This window comes from Artemia franciscana, chromosome 2 (genome assembly GCF_032884065.1).
Source record: "Artemia franciscana chromosome 2, ASM3288406v1, whole genome shotgun sequence".
Lineage (NCBI taxonomy): Eukaryota > Metazoa > Arthropoda > Branchiopoda > Anostraca > Artemiidae > Artemia > Artemia franciscana.
Window position 1 is genome coordinate 20,638,088 of NC_088864.1, and position 24,912 is coordinate 20,662,999.

Consider the following 24,912-nt stretch of genomic DNA (forward strand, 5'->3'; position numbering starts at 1 on the left):
TATAACAATCGTAAGCAGGTAGAATAGTTTCCAATAGGTGTTCAATTATCATCAGAAACCATAACTTGGTGGTACACCTCACAATAGTTGCTCGTTCATTATAAACAATCGTAGGAAGGTAGAAAAGCTCATGACTAAAGCTCAGTCAGAATAAACAATCATAAAAAGGTAGACAAGCTGACAATAGAAGCTCAATTGTTATAACAATCGTAAGCAAGTAGAATAGTTTCCAATAGGTGTTCAATTATCATCAGAAACCATAACTTGGTGGTACACCTCACAATAGTTGCTCATTCATTATAAACAATCGTAGGAAGGTAGAAAAGCTCATGACTAAAGCTCAGTCAGTATAAATAATCATAAAAAGGTAGACAAGCTGACAATAGAAGCTCAATTGTTATAACAATCGTAAGCAGGTAGAATAGTTTCCAATAGGTGTTCAATTATCATCAGAAACCATAACTTGGTGGTACACCTCACAATAGTTGCTCATTCATTATAAACAATCATAGGAAGGTAGAAAAGCTCATGACTAAAGCTCAGTCAGAATAAACAATCATAAAAAGGTAGACAAGCTGACAATAGAAGCTCAATTGTTATAACAATCGTAAGCAGGTGGAATAGTTTCCAATAGGTGTTCAATTATCATCAGAAACAATAACTTGGTGGTACACCTCACAATAGTTGTTCATTCATTATAAACAATCGTAGGAAGGTAGAAAAGCTCATGACTAAAGCTCAGTCAGAATAAACAATCATAAAAAGGTAGACAAGCTGACAATAGAAGCTCAATTGTTATAACAATCGTAAGCAGGTAGAATAGTTTCCAATAGGTGTTCAATTATCATCAGAAACAATAACTTGGTGGTACACCTCACAATAGTTGCTCATTCATTATAAACAATCGTAGGAAGGTAGAAAAGCTCATGATTAAAGCTCAGCCAGAATAAACAATCATAAAAAGGTAGACAAGCTGACAATAGAAGCTCAATTGTTATAACAATCGTAAGCAGGTAGAATAGTTTCCAATAGGTGTTCAATTATCATCAGAAACCATAACTTGGTGGTACACCTTACAATAGTTGCTCATTCATTATAAACAATCGTAGGAAGGTAGAAAAGCTCATGACTAAAGCTCAGTCAGAATAAACAATCATAAAAAGGTAGACAAGCTGACAATAGAAGCTCAATTGTTATAACAATCGTAAGCAGGTAGAATAGTTTCCAATAGGTGTTCAATTATCATCAGAAACCATAACTTGGTGGTACACCTCACAATAGTTGCTCATTCATTATAAACAATCGTAGGAAGGTAGAAAAGCTCATGACTAAAGCTCAGTCAGTATAAATAATCATAAAAAGGTAGACAAGCTGACAATAGAAGCTCAATTGTTATAACAATCGTAAGCAGGTAGAATAGTTTCCAATAGGTGTTCAATTATCATCAGAAACCATAATTTGGTGGTACACCTCACAAATGTTGCTCATTCATTATAAACAATCATAGGAAGGTAGAAAAGCTCATGACTAAAGCTCAGTCAGAATAAACAATCATAAAAAGGTAGACAAGCTGACAATAGAAGCTCAATTGTTATAACAATCGTAAGCAGGTAGAATAGTTTCCAATAGGTGTTCAATTATCATCAGAAACAATAACTTGGTGGTACACCTCACAATAGTTGCTCATTCATTATAAACAATCGTAGGAAGGTAGAAAAGCTCATGACTAAAGCTCAGTCAGAATAAACAATCATAAAAAGGTAGACAAGCTGACAATAGAAGCTCAATTTTTATAACAATCGTAAGCAGGTAGAATAGTTTCCAATAGGTGTTCAATTATCATCAGAAACCATAACTTGGTGGTACACCTCACAATAGTTGCTCATTCATTATAAACAATCGTAGGAAGGTAGAAAAGCTCATGACTAAAGCTCAGTCAGTATAAATAATCATAAAAAGGTAGACAAGCTGACAATAGAAGCTCAATTGTTATAACAATCGTAAGCAGGTAGAATAGTTTCCAATAGGTGTTCAATTATCATCAGAAACCATAACTTGGTGGTACACCTCACAATAGTTGCTCATTCATTATAAACAATCATAGGAAGGTAGAAAAGCTCATGACTAAAGCTCAGTCAGTATAAACAACCATAAAAAGGTAGACAAGCTGACAATAGAAGCTCAATTGTTATAACAATCGTAAGCAGGTAGAATAGTTTCCAATAGGTGTTCAATTATCATCAGAAACCATAACTTGGTGGTACACCTCACAATAGTTGCTCATTCATTATAAACAATCATAGGAAGGTAGAAAAGCTCATGACTAAAGCTCAGTCAGTATAAATAATCATAAAAAGGTAGACAAGCTGACAATAGAAGCTCAATTGTTATAACAATTGTAAGCAGGTAGAATAGTTTCCAATAGGTGTTGAATTATCATCAGAAACCATAACTTGGTGGTACACCTCACAATAGTTGCCCATTCATTATAAACAATCGTAGGAAGGTAGAAAAGCTCATGACTAAAGCTCAGTCAGAATAAACAATCATAAAAAGGTAGACAAGCTGACAATAGAAGCTCAATTGTTATAACAATCGTAAGCAGGTAGAATAGTTTCCAATAGGTGTTCAATTATCATCAGAAACCATAACTTGGTGGTACACCTCACAATAGTTGCTCATTCATTATAAACAATCGTAGGAAGGTAGAAAAGCTCATGACTAAAGCTCAGTCAGTATAAATAATCATAAAAAGGTAGACAAGCTGACAATAGAAGCTCAATTGTTATAACAATCGTAAGCAGGTAGAATAGTTTCCAATAGGTGTTCAATTATCATCAGAAACCATAACTTGGTGGTACACCTCACAATAGTTGCTCATTCATTATAAACAATCGTAGGAAGGTAGAAAAGCTCATGACTAAAGCTCAGTCAAAATAAACAATCATAAAAAGGTAGACAAGCTGACAATAGAAGCTCAAATGTTAAAACAATCGTAAGCAGGTAGAATAGTTTCCAATAGGTGTTCAATTATCATCAGAAACCATAACTTGGTGGTACACCTCACAATAGTTGCTCATTCATTATAAACAATCGTAGGAAGGTAGAAAAGCTCATGACTAAAGCTCAGTCAGAATAAACAATCATAAAAAGGTAGACAAGCTGACAATAGAAGCTCAATTGTTATAACAATCGTAAACAGGTAGAATAGTTTCCAATAGGTGTTCAATTATCATCAGAAACCATAACTTGGTGGTACACCTCACAATAGTTGCTCATTCATTATAAACAATCGTAGGAAGGTAGAAAAGCTCATGACTAAAGCTCAGTCAGTATAAATAATCATAAAAAGGTAGACAAGCTGACAATAGAAGCTCAATTGTTATAACAATCGTAAGCAGGTAGAATAGTTTCCAATAGGTGTTCAATTATCATCAGAAACAATAACTTGGTGGTACACCTCACAATAGTTGCTCATTCATTATAAACAATCGTAGGAAGGTAGAAAAGCTCATGACTAAAGCTCAGTCAGAATAAACAATCATAAAAAGGTAGACAAGCTGACAATAGAAGCTCAATTGTTATAACGATCGTAAGCAGGTAGAATAGTTTCCAATAGGTGTTCAATTATCATCAGAAACCATAACTTGGTGGTACACCTCACAATAGTTGCTCATTCATTATAAACAATCGTAGGAAGGTAGAAAAGCTCATGACTAAAGCTCAGTCAGTATAAATAATCATAAAAAGGTAGACAAGCTGACAATAGAAGCTCAATTGTTATAACAATCGTAAGCAGGTAGAATAGTTTCCAATAGGTGTTCAATTATCATCAGAAACCATAACTTGGTGGTACACTTCACAATAGTTGCTCATTCATTATAAACAATCATAGGAAGGTAGAAAAGCTCATGACTAAAGCTCAGTCAGAATAAACAATCATAAAAAGGTAGACAAGCTGACAATAGAAGCTCAATTGTTATAACAATTGTAAGCAGGTAGAATGGTTTCCAATAGGTGTTCAATTATCATCAGAAACAATAACTTGGTGGTACACCTCACAATAGTTGCTCATTCATTATAAACAATCGTAGGAAGGTAGAAAAGCTCATGACTAAAGCTCAGTCAGAATAAACAATCATAAAAAGGTAGACAAGCTGACAATAGAAGCTCAATTGTTATAACAATCGTAAGCAGGTAGAATAGTTTCCAATAGGTGTTCAATTATCATCAGAAACCATAACTTGGTGGTACACCTCACAATAGTTGCTCATTCATTATAAACAATCGTAGGAAGGTAGAAAAGCTCATGACTAAAGCTCAGTCAGAATAAACAATCATAAAAAGGTAGACAAGCTGACAATAGAAGCTCAATTGTTATAACAATCGTAAGCAGGTAGAATAGTTTCCAATAGGTGTTCAATTATCATCAGAAACCATAACTTGGTGGTACACCTCACAATAGTTGCTCATTCATTATAAACAATCGTAGGAAGGTAGAAAAGCTCATGACTAAAGCTCAGTCAGTATAAATAATCATAAAAAGGTAGACAAGCTGACAATAGAAGCTCAATTGTTATAACAATCGTAAGCAGGTAGAATAGTTTCCAATAGGTGTTCAATTATCATCAGAAACCATAACTTGGTGGTACACCTCACAATAGTTGCTCATTCATTATAAACAATCATAGGAAGGTAGAAAAGCTCATGACTAAAGCTCAGTCAGAATAAACAATCATAAAAAGGTAGACAAGCTGACAATAGAAGCTCAATTGTTATAACAATCGTAAGCAGGTAGAATAGTTTCCAATAGGTGTTCAATTATCATCAGAAACAATAACTTGGTGGTACACCTCACAATAGTTGCTCATTCATTATAAACAATTGTAGGAAGGTAGAAAAGCTCATGACTAAAGCTCAGTCAGAATAAACAATCATAAAAAGGTAGACAAGCTGACAATAGAAGCTCAATTGTTATAACAATCGTAAGCAGGTAGAATAGTTTCCAATAGGTGTTCAATTATCATCAGAAACCATAACTTGGTGGTACACCTCACAATAGTTGCTCATTCATTATAAACAATCGTAGGAAGGTAGAAAAGCTCATGACTAAAGCTCAGTCAGTATAAATAATCATAAAAAGGTAGACAAGCTGACAATAGAAGCTCAATTGTTATAACAATCGTAAGCAGGTAGAATAGTTTCCAATAGGTGTTCAATTATCATCAGAAACCATAACTTGGTGGTACAACTCACAATAGTTGCTCATTCATTATAAACAATCATAGGAAGGTAGAAAAGCTCATGACTAAAGCTCAGTCAGAATAAACAATCATAAAAAGGTAGACAAGCTGACAATAGAAGCTCAATTGTTATAACAATCGTAAGCAGGTAGAATAGTTTCCAATAGGTGTTCAATTATCATCAGAAACCATAACTTGGTGGTACACCTCACAATAGTTGCTCATTCATTATAAACAATCGTAGGAAGGTAGAAAAGCTCATGACTAAAGCTCAGTCAGTATAAATAATCATAAAAAGGTAGACAAGCTGACAATAGAAGCTCAATTGTTATAACAATCGTAAGCAGGTAGAATAGTTTCCAATAGGTGTTCAATTATCATCAGAAACCATAACTTGGTGGTACACCTCACAATAGTTGCTCATTCATTATAAACAATCGTAGGAAGGTAGAAAAGCTCATGACTAAAGCTCAGTCAGAATAAACAATCATAAAAAGGTAGACAAGCTGACAATAGAAGCTCAATTGTTATAACAATCGTAAGCAGGTAGAATAGTTTCCAATAGGTGTTCAATTATCATCAGAAACCATAACTTGGTGGTACACCTCACAATAGTTACTCATTCATTATAAACAATCGTAGGAAGGTAGAAAAGCTCATGACTAAAGCTCAGTCAGAATAAACAATCATAAAAAGGTAGACAAGCTGACAATAGAAGCTCAATTGTTATAACAATCGTAAGCAGGTAGAATAGTTTCCAATAGGTGTTCAATTATCATCAGAAACCATAACTTGGTGGTACACCTCACAATAGTTGCTCATTCATTATAAACAATCGTAGGAAGGTAGAAAAGCTCATGACTAAAGCTCAGTCAGAATAAACAATCATAAAAAGGTAGACAAGCTGACAATAGAAGCTCAATTGTTATAACAATCGTAAGCAGGTAGAATAGTTTCCAATAGGTGTTCAATTATCATCAGAAACCATAACTTGGTGGTACACCTCACAATAGTTGCTCATTCATTATAAACAATCGTAGGAAGGTAGAAAAGCTCATGACTAAAGCTCAGTCAGTATAAACAATCATAAAAAGGTAGACAAGCTGACAATAGAAGCTCAATTGTTATAACAATCGTAAGCAGGTAGAATAGTTTCCAATAGGTGTTCAATTATCATCAGAAACAATAACTTGGTGGTACACCTCACAATAGTTGCTCAATCGTAGGAAGGTAGAAATGCTCTATATTAAAGCTCAATCAGTATAAACAATCATAAACAGGTAGACAAGCTCACAACAAAAGATCAATTATTATAACGATCATAAGCAGGTAGAAAGTCTCACAGTATAAGCTCAATCAGTATTAACAATCGTAACCATGTAGAAAAGTTCTCAATAGGAATTCAATCATCATAGGAAACAATAATTTGGTGGTACAGCTCACAATAGATGCTTAATCGTTATAAACAATCGTAGGAAGGTAGAAAAGCTCACGATTAGAGATCAATCAGTATAAACCATCATAAACAGGTAGACAAGCTCACAATAAAAGATCAATTATTATAACAATTATAAGCAAGTAGAAAATCTCACAGTAGAAGCCCAATCAGTATAAACAATCACAAGCATGTAGAAACAATAAAAGATAAATTATTATAGCAATCATAAACAGGGAGAAAACCCCGTGCTAGAAGTTCAATCAGTATAAAAAATCACAAGCCAGTAGAAAACTCACAATAAAAGCTCAATCATCATTAACAATCAGCATAAACAGTTACAAGATGGTTGAAAATAGTAATAAGCAAATCATACCAGCTATTTCAAAACAGAAAGTGCCAAATTCTGACCTGATTGGTGAATGTAACATAAAATTTTTGAAATTTGCTAGTAATTTCTGCCCAGCCCCCAAAAGAATGGTCTTTGCTTGACCGTGAGCCAGAATCTACAGCGTGGGAATTGAAGTGGTCTTCTAGTCTATATCAGAGGAGACTTTTCCGCAAAGTTTTGCTTCTTTGAGTGGTGTTTCTGGCTTAGAGCGGAAATCTTAATAGTGGCACCACTTCTAACATTTTACAGCCCTAGCCCTTGTTTTTAAAAGTCGGGGTTTTTTTACAGCCCTAGCTCTTGATACTACAATTGATGAAAATAAAGCAGTAAAAGGAGTAGCTAAAACTGTAGACAATTGCCCTGTAGTATTTTTAATGTTTCTCCGTCAACTTTTAAGCGCCTACGCTTCACAGCTATACTTGACAACTGTCATTACCGTGGCCTCTAGTTCCCGGTGCTTTGGATACTGAATATTTCATATTTTTTCTGTATCCTCATTCAGTACTAGAAATGATATCAAACAGTTTGTGGTAACGAACTGTAGTAAGGAGCGACCCGGCTCAATAGTAACCAAAACTCTAAAAAATGGAATTTTGATACCAATAGCTACATCAAAAGAATCGCATTTTAATGCTGGTTTTAATATATAAGTTTCATCAAGTTTAGTGTTACCCATCAAAAGTTACGAGCCTGAGAAAATTTGCGTTATTTTAGAAAATAGGGGGAAACGCCCCCTAAAAGTCATAGAATCTTAACGAAAATCACACCATCAGATTCAGCGTATCAGAGAACCCTACTGTAGAAGTTTCGAGCTCCTATCTACAAAAATGTGGAATTTTGCATTTTTTGCCAGAAGGCAGATCACGGATGCGTGTTTATTTGTTTTTTGTTTTTTTTTTTGTTTTTTTTTCCCAGGGGTGATCGTGTCGACCCAGTTGTCCTAGAATGTTGCAAGAGGGCTCATTCTAACGGAAATGAAAAGTTCTAGTGCCCTTTTTAAGTGACCAAAAAAATTGGAGGGCACCTAGGCCCCCTCCCACGCTAATTATTTTCTCAAAGTCAACGGATCAAAATTCTAAGATAGCTATTTTATTCAGCGTAGTCGAAAAACCTTATAACTATGTCTTTGGGGACGACTTACTCCCCCACAGTCCCCGTGGGAGGGGCAACAAGTTACAAACTTTGACCTGTGCTTACATATAGTAATGGTTATTGGGAAGTATACAGGCGTTTTCAGGAGGATTTTTTTGGTTTGGGGGAGGGGTTGAGAAGAGGGGGATATGCTGGGGGAACTTTCCTTTGAGAATTTGTAATGGGAGAAGAAAATTTCCATGAAGCGAGAGCAGGATTTACTAGCATTATTGAAAAAAAAAAACAATTAAAAAATAAAAGTGAAAAAGCTTTTTCAGCTGGAAGTAAGGAACAGCAATAAAACTTAAAACTAACAGAAATTATTACCCATATGAGGGGCTCACCTCCTTCTAATACCTCGCTCTTTACGCTAAAGTATTTTCAGTAATTTCAACTACTTATTCTACGGCTTTTGTGATTCAGGGGGTCATTCTTAATGAATTGGGATAAAATTTAAGCTTTAGTGTAAAGAGCGAGGTACTGACGATGGGGCGAATCCCCTCATATATGTAATAAAAACATGAGAATACAAAAGTTCTTTACGTAAGCTAATTTATAAGTTACGTAAATCTTTTACCAGTAAAAAGATTCGTAAAAAATTAAAAGTTCTTGTTGCCTTTTTAATTAACCAAAAATCGGGGGGCAACTAGGCTTCGTCCCCCGCTCTTTTTTTCTCAAAATCATTCGATCAAAATTATGAGAAAGCCATTGAGCCAAAAAAAAATATGCAAATTTCGTTTTGATTATTCCTCTGCGGAGAGCCAAAATCAAAACATGCATTGATTCAAAAACGTTCAGAAATTAAATAAAAAAAACAAGTTTTTTTTAACTGAAAGTAAGGAGCGATGTTAAAACTTAAAACGCACAGAAATTACTTCGTATATGAAAGAGGCTGCTTCCTCATCAACGCCCCGCTCTTTACGCTAAAGTTTTTTACTGTTTTAAAAAGAAGAATTGAGAGAAAGAGTCAAACTTTAGCGTAAAGAGCGGGGCGTTGATGAGGAAGCAGCCTCCTCATATACGAAGTAATTTCTGTGCGTTTTAAGTTTTAATGTCGCTCCTTACTTTCAGTTAAAAAAAACTTGTTTTTTTATTTAATTTAGGTAAAGCCCCATTCAAAATGAAATTTCACTAATATTGACATTCAGTTAACGCTGATTTCAGTCAATCAAATTTTTCCTAAAATTTTGTGTTTGTTGAAAAATTCTGATTGGCTCAAATTAATGCTATTAAAATCTCGGTATTAATAAAATTTTATTGTAAATTGGCTTGAAGTGAAACTGTTTCTCGATCAGTTTCATTTCGCAATATTATTTTTCACCCTAATTTATTTATAATTCCTCACGTTATGAGTCTTGAAAGCCACCGTAAATCGGTCTATTTCCCTAAGTCAAACAGTTCGTGGTAGCGAACTGTAGTAAGGAGCGACCCGGCTCAATAGTAAACGAATCTCTAAAAAACGAAATATTGATGCTAAAATATACATCAAAAGAATCAGATTTTCATGCTGATTTTAAATATATAAGATTCATCAAATTTAGTCTTTGTCATCAAAGGTTACGAGCCTGGAAAAATTTGCCTTATTTTAGAAAATAGGGGAAAATACCCCCTAAGGTCACAGAATCTTAACGAAAATCACACCATCGCATTCGGCGTATCAGAGAACCATATAGCAAAATTTTCAAGCTCCTATCTACAAAAACATGGAATTTCGTATTTTTTGCCAGAAGACAAATCACGGGTGCGTGTTTATTTGTTTGTTTGTTTGTTTGTTTTTTTTTTTTGTTTTTTTTTTTTTTGTTTCCAGGGGTCATCGTATCGACCAAGTGGTCCTAGAATGTCGCAAGAGGGCTCACTCTAACGGAAATGAAAAGTTCTAGTGCCCTTTTTAAGTGACCAAAAAAATTGGAGGGCACCTACGCCCCCTCCCACGCTCATTTTTCTCCGAAGTCAACAGATCAAAATTTTGAGATAGCCATTTTGTTCCGCATAGTCAAAAACCATAATAACTATGTCTTTGGGAATGACTTACTCCCCCACAGTCCCTGGGGGAAGGGGCTGCAAGTTACAAACTTCGACCAGTGTTTACATACAATAATGGTTATTGGCAAGTGTACAGTCGTTTTCAGGGGATTTTTTTTTTGGTTTTGGGGGTGGGGTTGGGGGGGGCTATGTGGGAGGATCTTTCCTTGGAGAAATATGTCATGAGGGAACAGAAATTCAATGAAAAGGGCGCAGAATATTCTAAAATTACTATAAAAAAAAACAATGAAAAAATAAACATGGAAAAGTTTTTTCAATTGAAAGTAAAGAGTAGCATTGAAACTTGAAACGAACAGAGATTATTACGCATATGAGAGGTTCTAAAAATACTTTAGCATAAAGAGTGAGGTATTTAGGAGGAGATAAATACCTCGCTCTTTATGCTATAGTATTTTTAGTAATTTCAACTATTTATTCTACGGCCTTTCTGATTCAGGGGTCATTCTTAAAGAATTGGGACAAAACTTACGATTTAGTGTAAAGAACGATGTATTAACGAGGGTACAAACCCCCTCATATACATAATAAAAATTAAAGAATATAAAAGTTTGTTACGTGAGTTAATTCTTAAGTTACGTATATTTTTACTAATAAAAAAATTCGTTAAAAATTAAAATTTATAGTTGCCTTTTTATGTAACCGAAAAAAATTGCATGGCAACTAGGCCTCCTTCCCCATCCCTTATTTCTCAAAATCGTCTGACCAAACTAAGAGGAAGCCATTTAGCCAAAAAAGGAATTAATATGCAAATTTCATTTTAATAATTTATGTCTGGAGAGCCAAAATCAAACATGCATTAATTCAAAAACGTTCAGAAATTACATAAAAAAACTAGTTTTTTTAACTGAAAGTAAGGAGCGACATTAAAACTTAAAACGAACAGAAATTACGCCGTATATGAAATAGGTTGTCCCCTCCGCAATCCCTCGCTCTTTACGCTAAAGTTTGACTCTTTGCCACAATTCTGCTTTTTAAAACAATTAAAAGCTTTAGCGTAAAGAGCATCAACTAAAACGGTGTAGGTTCTGGCTCAAGAAAAGCACAAAGTCCTGAATATGTCCCCGTGGCCAGGATTGCGCAGAATGACATCAGTTATTATATGCATCACCTCGGCCCGATATTCTAACTTCCCGTTAGAGCCTCAGACGTAAGACTTTTTTCACTTTCTTGCAATAGACACAAATTGAAGTTATAGGAAGAAGCAAAATTCAGGAGAAAACCAAAGCATTACTGCAGCAGCAAAAATAATTGCATATTGGTTACCTGACTGACTGATCATGTTTCAAACAGTCGGCTGTATTAAAATTGTGGTTCAATCCCACGTTCTAAAACTATAACAAGAAAAAGGTTGAGATGGCTAGGACGCGTTCTGCGGATGACAGATTTCCAAAGACGGTCCTTTTTCCGACGGTCTAGGGCTAAACGGAAAGCAGGTCGTCCGCGAGTGGGGCCGGAGGATGTCGTAAAGAAATGTTTAAGGGAAATTGGAACTTCCTGGGAGGGTGAAAGAAAAGTCTTTGAATATATTGAGACGGGAGAGGACCGTGCATACCTGTTTTGACCTCAGGCGGCTTGGTGCTGCGGTGACTTGTTAGTCGTAGTAGTAATAATAATTGCATTTTCATATCATTTCAAAGCAAAAAAAAACATTTTCTTTGTTGAAATGCTATACATATTTTATTTTAAAAGGAGTCTTAATCCACACAGGAATTAACTAATTTTTTCTTGTTTAATTTAACAGCAAATGTTTTACAAATGGGCTAGATTTGCATTTATTTAAAACAGTTAAAATAGAACACAGAACTTTTCTTTTGATTAGGTTAACAAGTATATATTCAAGGGTATCTACAGATTGGAGGATCCGGATGGCTCGGATCCGCAGGGGACCAAAAATCATGCTGGTTTTTATTTCGTTTGATGGAGGTCCAAGGATCAGATAACAAAAACTTCGGATTCAAGATCCCCCCCCCCCAATAGAGCCCGGGGGAAGGGTTTTGACTTATGCCCTGGGTGCAAATAAAGTTTTTATGGAAGAAGTGGTCGTATAAACATCGGAGGGCACTCAAATGATAGAAATTGAAAGTTCTAATTTCCTTTTTTAGAGTCAAAAGTGATCTGATTGCAACTAGCAACCCTCCCCCCGCCAACCCTCCTTTCCCCGAATGCGTCCGATTGAGTTTTTTATATAGCCATTTTGTTCGAAATAAATCAAAGATGGTATAAAAAGACTCAAGGAATAACACAGCCCCCAAAAAACTGGGAGCAAGTGCTGTAAATTATGCCCCGTGGGCATGTAAGGATTTTATGGAAGGGATGGTAGTATAAATTTTGGAAGGGGCACATTCGATTGTAAATCGGAATTTCTATTGTCCTTTTTAAGAGTCAAAAGCGGTTTGAGGGCAACTAGACCCCCCCCCACCCCTCAAGACCCCTTTTTCTCCTAATACATCTGATCCAAATTTTGAGATAGCCATTTTGTTCAGAATAATTTATAGATCAAATAACAGAAACTCAGGGGTCAACACAGCCCCCCCCCCCACAGACCGGGGGAAGTGTTGTAAGGTATACACAGGGGGAAGATAAGGTTTTTCTATATAAGAGATGGTCGTATAAACGTCAGAGGTGGCTCATATGATTAGAAATTGAAATTTCTATTTACCTTATTAATATTAAGAGTCATCAAAAGTGATCGACGGGCATATTTCCAAAGGGCATCCGGTCAAAATTTCGAGATAGTCATTTTGTTCAAAATAGTTCAAAGGTCAAATAAATATGTTTCTGGATTTGACCCCCCCCCCCCATCCCCTGGGAAATGGCTTTGAGTTACGGAACCTGCTTATTGTTACTTTGATATTTTGTTTACCTTGATAACTTGTTTACTTAGATGCTTTCTTTACTTTGATACTTTGGTAATTTGATACTAGTTTTGATACTTTGATGAAAGTCTGATGTTGAAAAAAAAATTGATTTTTGAAATAAGGCATTTTCTAAGAACTTGAAACTTTTTGCAATAAAAAACGAACAAAAATGATTTAAAAAGAAATCCTGGAAAAGAAGTTTTTCAAAGTAAAGGCCATATCAAACTTCAGATCAGCCGATAAAAATACCTGTTAAAATTCAAACTAGAAACGACAAGAAATTACTATTAAAGAATAAATGAAACCTAAACGAACAGGAACTAAATAAACAATCATAGCAAACAAACATGCAATAGGTACTAATTTAAATGAATAAATAAATCTTAAACGAGTGAAACTTAAACTGAATATGCAAATCAAGCTTGAAACGAACAAAAATCACTCCAAACAAGAGTTTGGGTTATGCTTCCTCTCACTATAAAAGTCTAAAACCTACTGCGTCATCGGCGCTTTACTTAAAACTATACGGTATATATTTTGAACTGTCTCTGAAAGTAAAAAGTAAAATCAAACTGAACGTTTGATATATAATGATATCAATTGTTGAAAGATAAGTCAGTTCAAGATTTATTTCACTGTAAATTCTATTTTCATTTTCAATGCTGTAAGAACTGGCAATGAAAATATTTGTAATATAATACGTTTTCAGTGAAGCACCAATGACAGAGTAGGCTTTAGACTTTTACAGTTCAGGAAGGGGGCAGTATCCAAAATCTTGTTTGCGGTGAAGCTATAATTTTCTTGAACAGTCTTGGAAAGAACTATTAAAGTTAAACTGAATATTTGATATATAATGATATTAATTGCTGAAAGCTCATCACTTTATAATTTAATTCTACTCTAATTTTTATGTTTATTTTCAATGCTGTAATAAGTACGAAAGAAAATATTTGTAATATATTTCGTTTTTAGTAAAGCGCCAATGACGAAGTAGGTTTTAGACTTTTACAGTGAGAGAAGGAGCCAAAACCCAAGCTCTTGTTTGCAAAGTATTTTCAAAGACCATAATGCCTTTCCATGACGTACAAATAACATTTCAATAGGGAGAAATCCTTTTATTTGACGGTGAAACGACAACGAAAATCTCTGGCTATTTCCGTCACGTATACAGTGACCGTCTTCAGCAGAGTTTATCTGCTGTGGACGGCCATTGTATATGTGACCGAAATATCCAAAAAAAAATTTGTTGATTCATTGTCAAATAAAAGGATTGAGCTTGATTTGCGTATTAAATTTAATTTTAGCCCGTTTTAAGATTTATTTATTCATTTATATTTGTACCTATTGTATGTTTGTTTGCAATAAACATAATACAAACATACAATAAGTACAAATATATATAAATAAACTATATAAATAATCATTGGGGCTTTACTAAAAACGAAATATATTACAAATATTTTCTTTCGTACTTATTTCATACTTATACGACCATCTCTTATAAAAAAAAACTAATCTGCCCCTGTGTATACCTTACAACACTTCCCCCGGGCTCTGGGGGGGGGGGCTTTGTTGACCCCTGAGTTTCTGTTGATTGATCTATAAACTATTTTGAACAAAATGGCTATTTAAAAATTTGGATCAGATATATTTGGAGAAGAAGGGGCCGTGGGGTGGGGGGTCTAGTTGCCCTCCGACCACTTTTGACTCTTAAAAAGGACAATATAAATTCTGATTTACAATCGAATGAGCTCCTTCCAAAGTTTATACTACAATCCCTTCCATAAAATCCTTACAAGCCCCCGGGGCATAATTTACAACACTTGCCACCAGTTTTGGGGGGATGTGTTATTTCTTGAGTCTCTTTATACGATCTTTGGTCTATTTTGAACAAAATGGCTATATAAAAAACTCGATCGGACGCATTTGGGGAAAGGAGGGTTGGCGGGGGGAGGGGGCTAGTTGCAATTAGATCACTTTTGACTCTTAAAAAGGAAATTAGAACTTTTAGTTTCTATCATTTGAGTCCCCTTCGATGTTTATACGACCACTTCTTCCATAAAAACTTTGCCCCCAGGGCATAAGTTAAAACCCTTCCCCCGGGCTCTAGGGGGGGGGTATCTTGAATCCGAAGTTTTTGTTATCTGATCCTTGGACCTCCATCAAACGAATTAAAAACCATCATGATTGTTGGTCCTCTGCAGATCCGAGCCATCCGGATCCTCCAATCTGTAGATACCCTTGAATATATACGTGTTAACCTAATCAAAAGGATAGTTTTGTGTTCTATTGTAACTGTTTTAAATAAATGCAAATCCAGGCCATTTGTAAAATATTTGCTGTTAAATTAAACAAGAAAAAATTAGTTTGTCTTTTTATGCATTAATTCCTGTGTGGATTAGGACGCCTTTTAAAATAAAATATGTATAACATTTCAACAAAGAAAATGTTTTTTTTTTTTGCTTTGAAATGATTTTAACATGCAATTATTACTACTACTACGACTAACAAGTCACCGCAGCACCAAGCCGCCTGAGGTCAACACAGGTACGCACAGTCCTCTTCCATCTCAATCTATTCAAAGGCAACTCTTTACACCCTCCCAGGAAGTTCCGATTTCCCTTAATCATTTCTTTACGACATCCTCCCGCCCCATTCGCGGACGACCTCTTTCCTTTTAGCCCTAGACGGTCGAAAAAAGGACCATCTTTGGAAATCTGTCGTCCGCAGAACGTGTCCTAGCCATCTCAATCTTTTTCCTGTTATTGTTTTAGAACGTGGGATTGAATCACAACTTTCTTACAGCCTACTGTTTGAAACATGATCATTCAGTCGGGTAACCAATATGTAATTATTTTTGCTGCTGCAATAATGCTTAGGTTTTCTCCTGAATTTTGCTTCTTCCTATACTTCAATTTGTGTCTATTGCAAGAAAGTGAAAAAGGTTTTACGTCTGGGGCTCTAACGGGAAGTTAGAATATCGGGTCGAGGTGATGCATATAATAACTGATGTCATTCTGCGCAATCCTGGCCGCGGAGACATATTCCGGATTTTGTGCTTTTCTTGAGCCAGAACCTACACCGTTTTAGTTGATGCGGGATTTCAAATCGATTTGAGTCAGAGTTAACAGTATGTGAGTCGAAATGAGGTTTAGTGTATGTGGCAGGGAAGTATCTGAAGTTGTCCTGCCAGGTTTTCTTTTCTTCAAGCCATGCATTTACTTTCGAATACAAACCTCAATTCAAGTAGGCACTAGCTTCAAGTTGAGGTTAGAGCCAAATCCAAAAATATAAGATGGTCTCCTGGGTACATCCCTAAAATATCTTCTCATAATGAATAATCAGAAAAAAAAAGCTAAATCCGTGATAAGAAACACTTTCCCACGTGTCCAAAAGTACTGCCAACTACTGTAACTTGTTATTTCTGTTCCTGATCTTAGTTTGGCTGTTTTATTTTCTAAGTTTGGGATTCAGGTAAAGGAACTGCAGCACAAGTACCTCGTGAATTTTAGTAGTTTTCTTATTAGTAGGAAAAACCGCAGCTTATCGTTCTCTCATTTTCTAATAGGCAAAAGTTGGCCCTAAACAAGAAGATGAACCCTTGAACTAAGATTGTTTTTAGCGCTGGTCAGTAATTCTTCCTGGATCAAAATATGTGATATCAGACTTTACTACTAAAATTCGTACGTGAGATACACCCATTTTGAGAATTTAGAGCGGTTATATTTTAGATGTATCTTGGAAAAGAAACTGAATTAAGTCTAAAATCAATATAACAATGAGCCAACAACCAAGCAGATGTCCAAGAAGTCTTAGACAACTTAGCTTTACGGTACAGCCACTACCAGGATTCTAAATTTTACAATTAACAGTGACGAGTATTACAATAAGTCTTTGCATTGTTTCGCAGTATCATGTTTGACTTTCCTCATTGTAATGTTTAGTCTTTCATCTAATTGCGGCTTTCAAGATTTACAGTATCATCATCATCATCATCATTTTATTTATAACCCATCACAAAAAAAAAACTGGGCAGAAAGCCCAGAAAAAGACAGAGTAAAAATCAAGAAAAGAAGAAAAACAAAACAAAAAAGAGACAACAGAAATAAAACACACTTTGACAACTACAAACTAGGGACAAACAGAAATGACCAAAGATGGGAAGACTTCTGGCATTCAGTAGATAAATCACAAATACGCCTCTAAATAACTTCATCTGGGTTTACCAAATGATACTTTCTTTGCAGAAAAGAATTGTTTGTCCATGTTGGAAGTTCCATTAAATATTTTGCCAATTTAAAGTAAAGGAAATGAACTTTTTTTTTGCCGTAATTAAGGAAAGACCAAACAGGAGCAAGGGCAAGTAAGTGAGGAACCGTTAGGCTATTATATAAGTGAGAACAGGGAATTCTACTTAGATACGAAACATTTGAAGCCTGGGATACATACGCAGCCAATGTCTTACTGGCATAATTTTTAATTGCCAGGTTTACAGTTTCTTTCAGGTTTGCTCCAATAGGCATGCCAAGGTAAGTAAGGCTGCTAGCAGAAGAAACCTCAGAGCCGGATGGACTTATTGAATTTCTATTCCCTTTATAGTTGAATGGTAGAACAACTGTTTGATCGATATTAAAGCTCAAACCAATGTGTTCGTACTCTTCATGCAGAAACTCAAAGGCTGAAGAGCATCCTTGAAAAGTATCAGCGTTGGGATAGCACTACTGCCAACAACTTGCTTCAGCACCAAGCTGCCTGAGGCTAACAGAGCCACGCACGCCCCTTCTCCATCCCAATCTATACAAAACCTCGTTCTTTAGACCCTCCTAAGAAGTTTACATTACCCTTAAATCTTTTCTTACAACATCCTCCCATCCCATTCGGGACGACCTGCTTTTTTTGGCCCCTAGACATTTGCCTGACAAGGACGATCTTTGGCAAACTGTCATCAATAGGCTTTATGTTTTGAAATGTTAAAATTGGCTGTTAAACCATTGTCATTTTAGGCGCTGATGGTGGCGTCTGCCTTACATTTGAGACTACGATTTTTTTTCCCTTTCTATGACGGGGAGTCACTTGTAAAAAAATATGAGCACATTCAGAATTCTTAATCACGTGTGTTAAGTACATTGACCTTTAGTGTGTTTGAGGGTAATACAAATTTGTTTCTTGAATCAAATTATTCTTTCCATCAAAATATTGGAAACTAGGGATTGCTTTTAGGTTTCGGTAGGCATGGTGTATTTTTTTTTTTTTTTTTTTTTTTTTTTAAGTATTTTCGAAGACCATAATGCCTTTCCATGGCGTACAAATAACAGTTCAATAGAGACAAATCCTTTTATTTGACGGTGAAACGGCAACGAAAGTCTCTGGATATTTCCGTCACGTATACAGTGACCGTCTTCAGCAGAGTTTATCTGCTGTGGACGGCCATTGTATATGTTACCGAAATATCCAAAAAAAAATTTGTTGTTTCATTGTCAAATAAAAGAATTTGTCTCTATGGAACTGTTATTTGTAGGTTTTTTTTTTAAAGCAATTTAGTTTAGTTCTATCAATTAGAGAATAGACAGTTATAATCAGAAACAGAATATTTTGAGACTGTCTTTATTGAGTGTTCGAGATATGTCTGCATCATTTCTTCCAGAAGACAAGTTTATTCTTGGAACATTGTTTTCAAGTTGACTGCTAAAGTGTAGAGCTGTTTCGAAAACACCTCGCTAAGGTAGCTCCTGCAACACTTTTGTCGGCAGATTTGACCAAAGTGTGCTTCGGTAATTTGTTTTGCCGAGTAGACCTAATCTAAGTTGTTATGGGGTGCAAATTAAAAATGTCACTCGCGATTAAAACAAGTTTTTGCGTTAAGAGAAACTTACAATTTATTTAGGATTCTCCTCCAAAAAAATGGGACTGTTGGTATTGGGTTTAGTCAACGACCATTGTTGTGCCTCTAATTCTGCAATAGAAATTTTAAAGAAACCCTATCAAAAAAGATACACATAGGCAACCAAGAAGCCCAAGACAGCAAAGCCGCCTAATTAGCTGGTTGCAGACCCTAGTGTGATAGACAAAAGCTGGAGTAAAAAAGGAAATTATGGTTGTTAGCCTTGGAGTGAGTGACTGAGATTGGTAACATGTATGGTTGTTTTCTGGTTATTTTGCCATGGTAATAATTCTGGAATATAGGTTTCGTGTGTAGGATATGTGATTCGATTCGTGTGGGATATAAGATATACTGTTTGGATATGGGTTGATAGCAGGCTTCGAACCCTCATGGGAAAGCCTGTCTTTTGAGTTTTTGAAGCCTGACAGTGCATATTTGACCATCAATAATTTAATGTGTTTAATGCGAATCTGGGTATTTTAGTTTGGAAGGTAGATGAGACTTAAAATGTTTCTTGTCTGAAAGTCTGTGTTGTCCCTGTTCTCTTGCCCTGAGCGCATTATGTGGATAAGACGGCTTTTGTCCGAAGGTTGGAGTAGGATTGGGTAAAGAGATCAATGATCCGTCCTTCAGGTATAAGTGGCCCCCGTGTGACCTTTTAAGCCTTTGAAATGAACGAAAAGTTAAATTCAGCCTTATTGGTTCTCCTCTTTGAAATTTTTAAGACAATAGAAAGAACGAAAAGGGTTTGAGCCACGATATTCTACGACTAAGCGCTCTGGCTCTGTGTGATTTAATTAATTAGTCGTATTTTAAGCAAGCCCTTCGATTTTAGTTGAAATGAAAAAAAATTGCTTATTATCCATCGTTGTCTCTCTATCGAGTGTCAACAAAAACATGTAAAAATTTATAATGTAACTTTTTCTAGGTCTATTGTGAGTATCGTTGAATCCAGCAGTAATGAAAGTTGCTTGGGACCATCTATCAGAATGATAGAAGAAGCAGCTGAACAAACTGCTGCCTATAAAGAAGCATGTGCATCAAATTTGGATCGCCGTGTCCTACCTCGTGCCTCGTTGTTCGACTTTCTTGAAGCTTTAAAGGTTTTATTTCTTGTTTTTTAAATCAAATAAAAAGCAAAGGGGGTAGATTTAAGAAAAAACAACATCTTTTCCGGGATTTTCATTAAAAAAAAGATATTCTCTAGATTGTGAATTTTTTTGTTTCTTTGTAAAAGAAAAAATAAATAAAAATCCTAGCCGCCGCTACATTTTGTGAATTAGTGCCCCTGATAGAAAATATTATTCGTTACTATATCTATTTCGAGGAGAAATTCTTTGTCATAAACTACAACAAATTTATGCCTGTTAAACCTCAAAATAGATATGTTAAAAACTATTATACATTCCGATTTTATAAAAATAATGATATCATATTTGTAGTAAAATAATTATGATATCAAATTATTTGTTAGCAAATAGCTAGCAACCGTCTTAGTTGCCGTTCTATTTAATTATCAGATTATAATTTATGAAATAAAAATTTGATGCTCTAAATTAGTTGATGATTTAATCATTGACTAACAAAATTAAAATTGTATTTTGTAATTATTTCATAATGAATTCGTTACAATTGCTTGATAAAATAGATTTTAAATGCGTCATAATGTAATAGTTTTGAGGCCAAAAGCTTTTTAAAGTGTGATGAAACTTATACAATGCATTTCTAGACCTGTTACCTGTTTATGGACAAACTTTATTTTAGGGGCTTTAAACTTAATTACTAAAACAAAAATTCTTAAAAAAAATGATAATTGACTAACTGATGTTGGTCTAAAATATGTATTACAAAAATACTTAAAAAAAAGACTTTAAACTTAATTAGTAAAAAAAAAAATTTTTTTAATGATAATTGAATAACTGATGTTTGTCTAAAAATAGGTATTACAAGATTATTTAAAATAAGACTTTAAACTTAATTAGTAGTAACAATTCTTAAAACAATAATATTAAATAACTGATGTTGGTCTGAAAACTGTATTACAAAAAAATTTAAACTTAATTACTAAAAAAAATTCTTAATAAAATGACAATTGAATAACTGATGCTTGTCTAAAATTGGTATTACAAAAATATTAAAAAAAATACTTAAAACTTGATTACTAAAAAAGAATTCCTAAGAAAATGATAATTGAATAACTGATATTGGTCTAAAAATTGGTAAATCGAAATAAATGAACAGAAATTATCATAATGAGGCTTAAGGTACCCTCCCCCCTTAATTCTTCTCTTAAGGCTTATGTGTTATTTTTCTTTACTGAAAACGGGACATATTTTGAAATGTGTTTCCTTGTTAGTATTTTAATATTTTAAAATATCTAAGTACTAGTTGAAATTCCGCGAAAATAAACTGTTTTTCAGTTTAAATATATTCATAACATTCAGTTTATTTTTAGTTTTAATGCGACACTGTTTTTGCAAATCTTGTATTCTTGTAATGCATAGAAAATTGACAGCTAAGTAATATTTGAAGCCACCTATTTAGTTTTAGTTATGCATAATGCACAGTCTAACTTCAAGGGGGAAAATTCTATACCAGTTGAAATATATTCCCCGCAATCAATTTGGTTTTGCTATTTTAATAAAACCCTAGTTTTCGATATATATATTGCCTCCTTTTCAGCTCAGTCCTTTCAAATTTAGGGATAGTTGAATAGTTAAATATAACTTCTAGGAACACGATTTTGTAACAGTAGAATCAATAAATTTAATTTCAACTATGGTGCAGTCGAGTCAAGTTTTTAGACCTTTAGAGATTTTGGACCTTTAGACCTTAGACCTTTAGTTGGTGCAGTCGAGTCAAGCTTTTAGACCTTTAGAGGTTTTGTTTAAGTCCTCACTCTAATTTTTGTTAGTTTTTGATTCACTCCTATCTGTTATTTTATTCCTACTATTTTAACGTTCGATTCACTTGTCAACTGGTAAAGCCATCATGCTCCAGTTTTGACCACTGGCCAAAGCTATCAAAACCATCAATTTTGACAGCTTTGGTTAAAACTTTATGTTCACTTTTATGAATATTTTGTTCGCTAGACTTTAAGTCAGATATGGTGCCGTATTTAGCCTTTTTTCTGTAAACCTTAAGTTAGGATATTAATTGGGCGTCTTCAATTTTCTGGTCTAACATGAAGTTGAACATTATCTGGAATGAATTATAAAATATGTGCATAGAATACAAGTATATTCTACATCTGGGATAAGTAAAGAACATAGGTAATATAAATTAGTGGTTTTGAGGTCAGTTCGTAGGTCTAAAATAAACTTCACGTTATCTGATAATGATAACGAATGTGTATGGAGAACAGTGTAGATTTGATATCTGATATAGGTATAGAATTCAGATAAAAGAGATCTGTACTTTTCAGGTCGTTCTTCAGTTTGTTATTACATTATATGGTATAGATAACAAAATATGTAATATGTAGGGTACCGAGAATATATGTACATTGTATATTTGGTAGATGTATAGATAATATAGATTCATGATTTTCAGGTCTAATACAAACTTCACATTATCTGGTAGGGGAGAGGGGGGCGAAACCACACGGGGGCGATACCGTCCGTTGGACCTCTCGTCCAAAGTCTTTTAACTAATACATTCAGAAAATCGCTGCTAGATGCCATTCATGTAGCGCACATTAGGCGGAAGTTTTGAATATTTGATGCCAAAGACAACTGAGATAAGAGGTAAAGAAGTTTTTATATACTCTCTGGAAATTTTGACACCTAAAGTCCTCGTCAAACATTTTCCAAGCTATTTTACCTACAGGTTTGTAAGTTAGAAGGATCATAAGAGGTATGTTTCCGGTATTTTCCTCGTAATTTTCATCAAGAAATGTCTGGCGGTTTCCAAAAAAAGGTAAATTTTCAAAATGGCGTCAATAAGGGGTGACTCCGGACAGTTTTTTGGGGGCGACTCCGGACACATTTCGAGGTGTCCGGTTTCACCCCTTGCTGATGGAAGTATCTCCGAGTCTGGAATTGGAAGTAGCTAGGGCTAGGAAATTACCAAATATTTCAATTTTATTATACACTAGGAATAGGAACTTATTAAATTCAACTTTCAAAAAACAAAAACAATATTATGCCCCAATAGAGAGCAGAGCTCGTAAGGCTGGGACAGTATAAATGCATAGAAAAAACACAACATCTCGTCATAAAAAAAAACATACAACATACGAGTTAACAGAGGAGGTCACCCCAGCGCGAGAATCCCACAACAAACTATATATTAAAATCTATTATTCATCAATCCAGACACCCAGGCAAAGAACTATTTTTGAAGTATGTTTTCTCAACAAGTCTTAAATGAGAATTCATCTTTCCGATCAGCCGCGGAAGAATTTTCTTTGAAGAAGTCTACCCTTGTGGATGCCGTGAAACACAATGATAATGATAGTGTTCGGGAGAGTTCCAAGTTCGTTTTTACTCCCAAACAAGAGAGAGATCTTGCTATATACCTCGAAAACTGCTCAATATTGAAACACGGACTAAATTAAAATGCAACGAGAAAGTTAGCCTAACAATGGGCAACAACTCTGAAGCTCAAATTCCCACCAAGTTGGGAGCTGAATGAAGGAGCAAGATTTGACTAGTTTAAAGTATTTATTAAGCGTAATGCCACTTTGTCCATTAGAAAACCGTAAAATACAAGCCAGGCTTGTGCTGCCGGCTTCAATCCCACTGTAATTGGTGCCTTCTTTCGTAATCTTCAGGGACTGTATAGCAAGTTACAATTTCGTCCTGGTAGGATTTGGAATTGCGACGAAACAGGTGTACCCACAGTTTTTCAGGCTCCAAAGGTGATTGCTAAAAAGGGGGCAAAACAGGTGGCACAGACCGTGTCGGCAGAAAGAGGGGAAAATACCACAATGCTGTGCATTGTGTCTGCAACTGGTCAGACTATTCCATCAGTGTTTGTTTTTCCAAGAGTCAAGGCTCCTGAGAGAATGTATCAAGATGGACCACCAGGATGCATTGGCTTAGCCCATCGCAGTGGATGGATGACCTCGGAAAATTTCGTTTGTTCATTGTAGCACTTCCAGAATGAAGTTAAACCTAGCAAAGAGAATCCTGCTTTGCTCTTGTTCGACAATCATGAAAGACATATTTCAATTGAAGTAGTTTCCTTGTGCAAAGATAATGGCATTCATCTTCTGACATTTCCTCTCCATTGCTCTCATCGCATTCAGCCCCTTGATGTAGGCCTTGTATTTGGGTGTGACTTGTCTCGCTATGCCATAAAATAATAATGTGAAATACCCTTAGAGCTCTTTTGATATTCCAGTTAATTCTGCTACTTTTGTATTATCTGAATGCACTGTTTGAATCGTTAACTAATAGATGTCCGAAAATGCCCCTCATGTGTCCGAAGTCGCCCCACGGTAGGGGCGATTTCGGACACTTTAAGACGTCATATGTTTTTGGGTCTCACTGAGAAACGACTTGATGGAAGTCATTGAAAAAAAATCCTAAGAAAGATGAATATTTAAGCTTTCTGTTCATGTAAAAACAAAGTTTGTATCTTTAGAAGAACATCTTATAGGGGTCAAAAACTCACAAACGTACGGTTTCGCCCCCCTCTCCCCTATAGATAATGAAATATGTGCAGAGAACAAGCATATATTCCATATCTGATATAGATATAGATTATAGATAATGTAAATTAATCTTTCCCAAAGTTATCTAGCAAATCACCCCTTTCCAGAAATTTTTTTACCCAGTACACCCTGAAAATAGATTCATTTCAAATTTTATGGCAATTAGATAAAACTATATGTATTAATTTCTCTACCCTATCTATGAAATATAGTAAAGAAAAGTACAAATTCCACGCAATTGATTTTTGAAATAATGAAACAGTTTGTTTGA

The 24,912-nt window shown here is 35.0% G+C and overlaps 1 protein-coding gene across 1 annotated transcript in view; it reads left to right on the plus strand.

Moving 5' to 3' along the window:
• The window catches only part of LOC136038552 (transcriptional adapter 1-like), an 80,244-nt gene that overhangs the window by 49,808 nt on the left and 5,524 nt on the right, over window positions 1–24,912 (plus strand). The window contains exon 6 of the mRNA XM_065721722.1: window positions 19,911–20,085. Coding sequence (XP_065577794.1) covers window positions 19,911–20,085 — 175 coding nt within the window. The remainder of the gene's footprint in view (window positions 1–19,910; window positions 20,086–24,912) is intronic.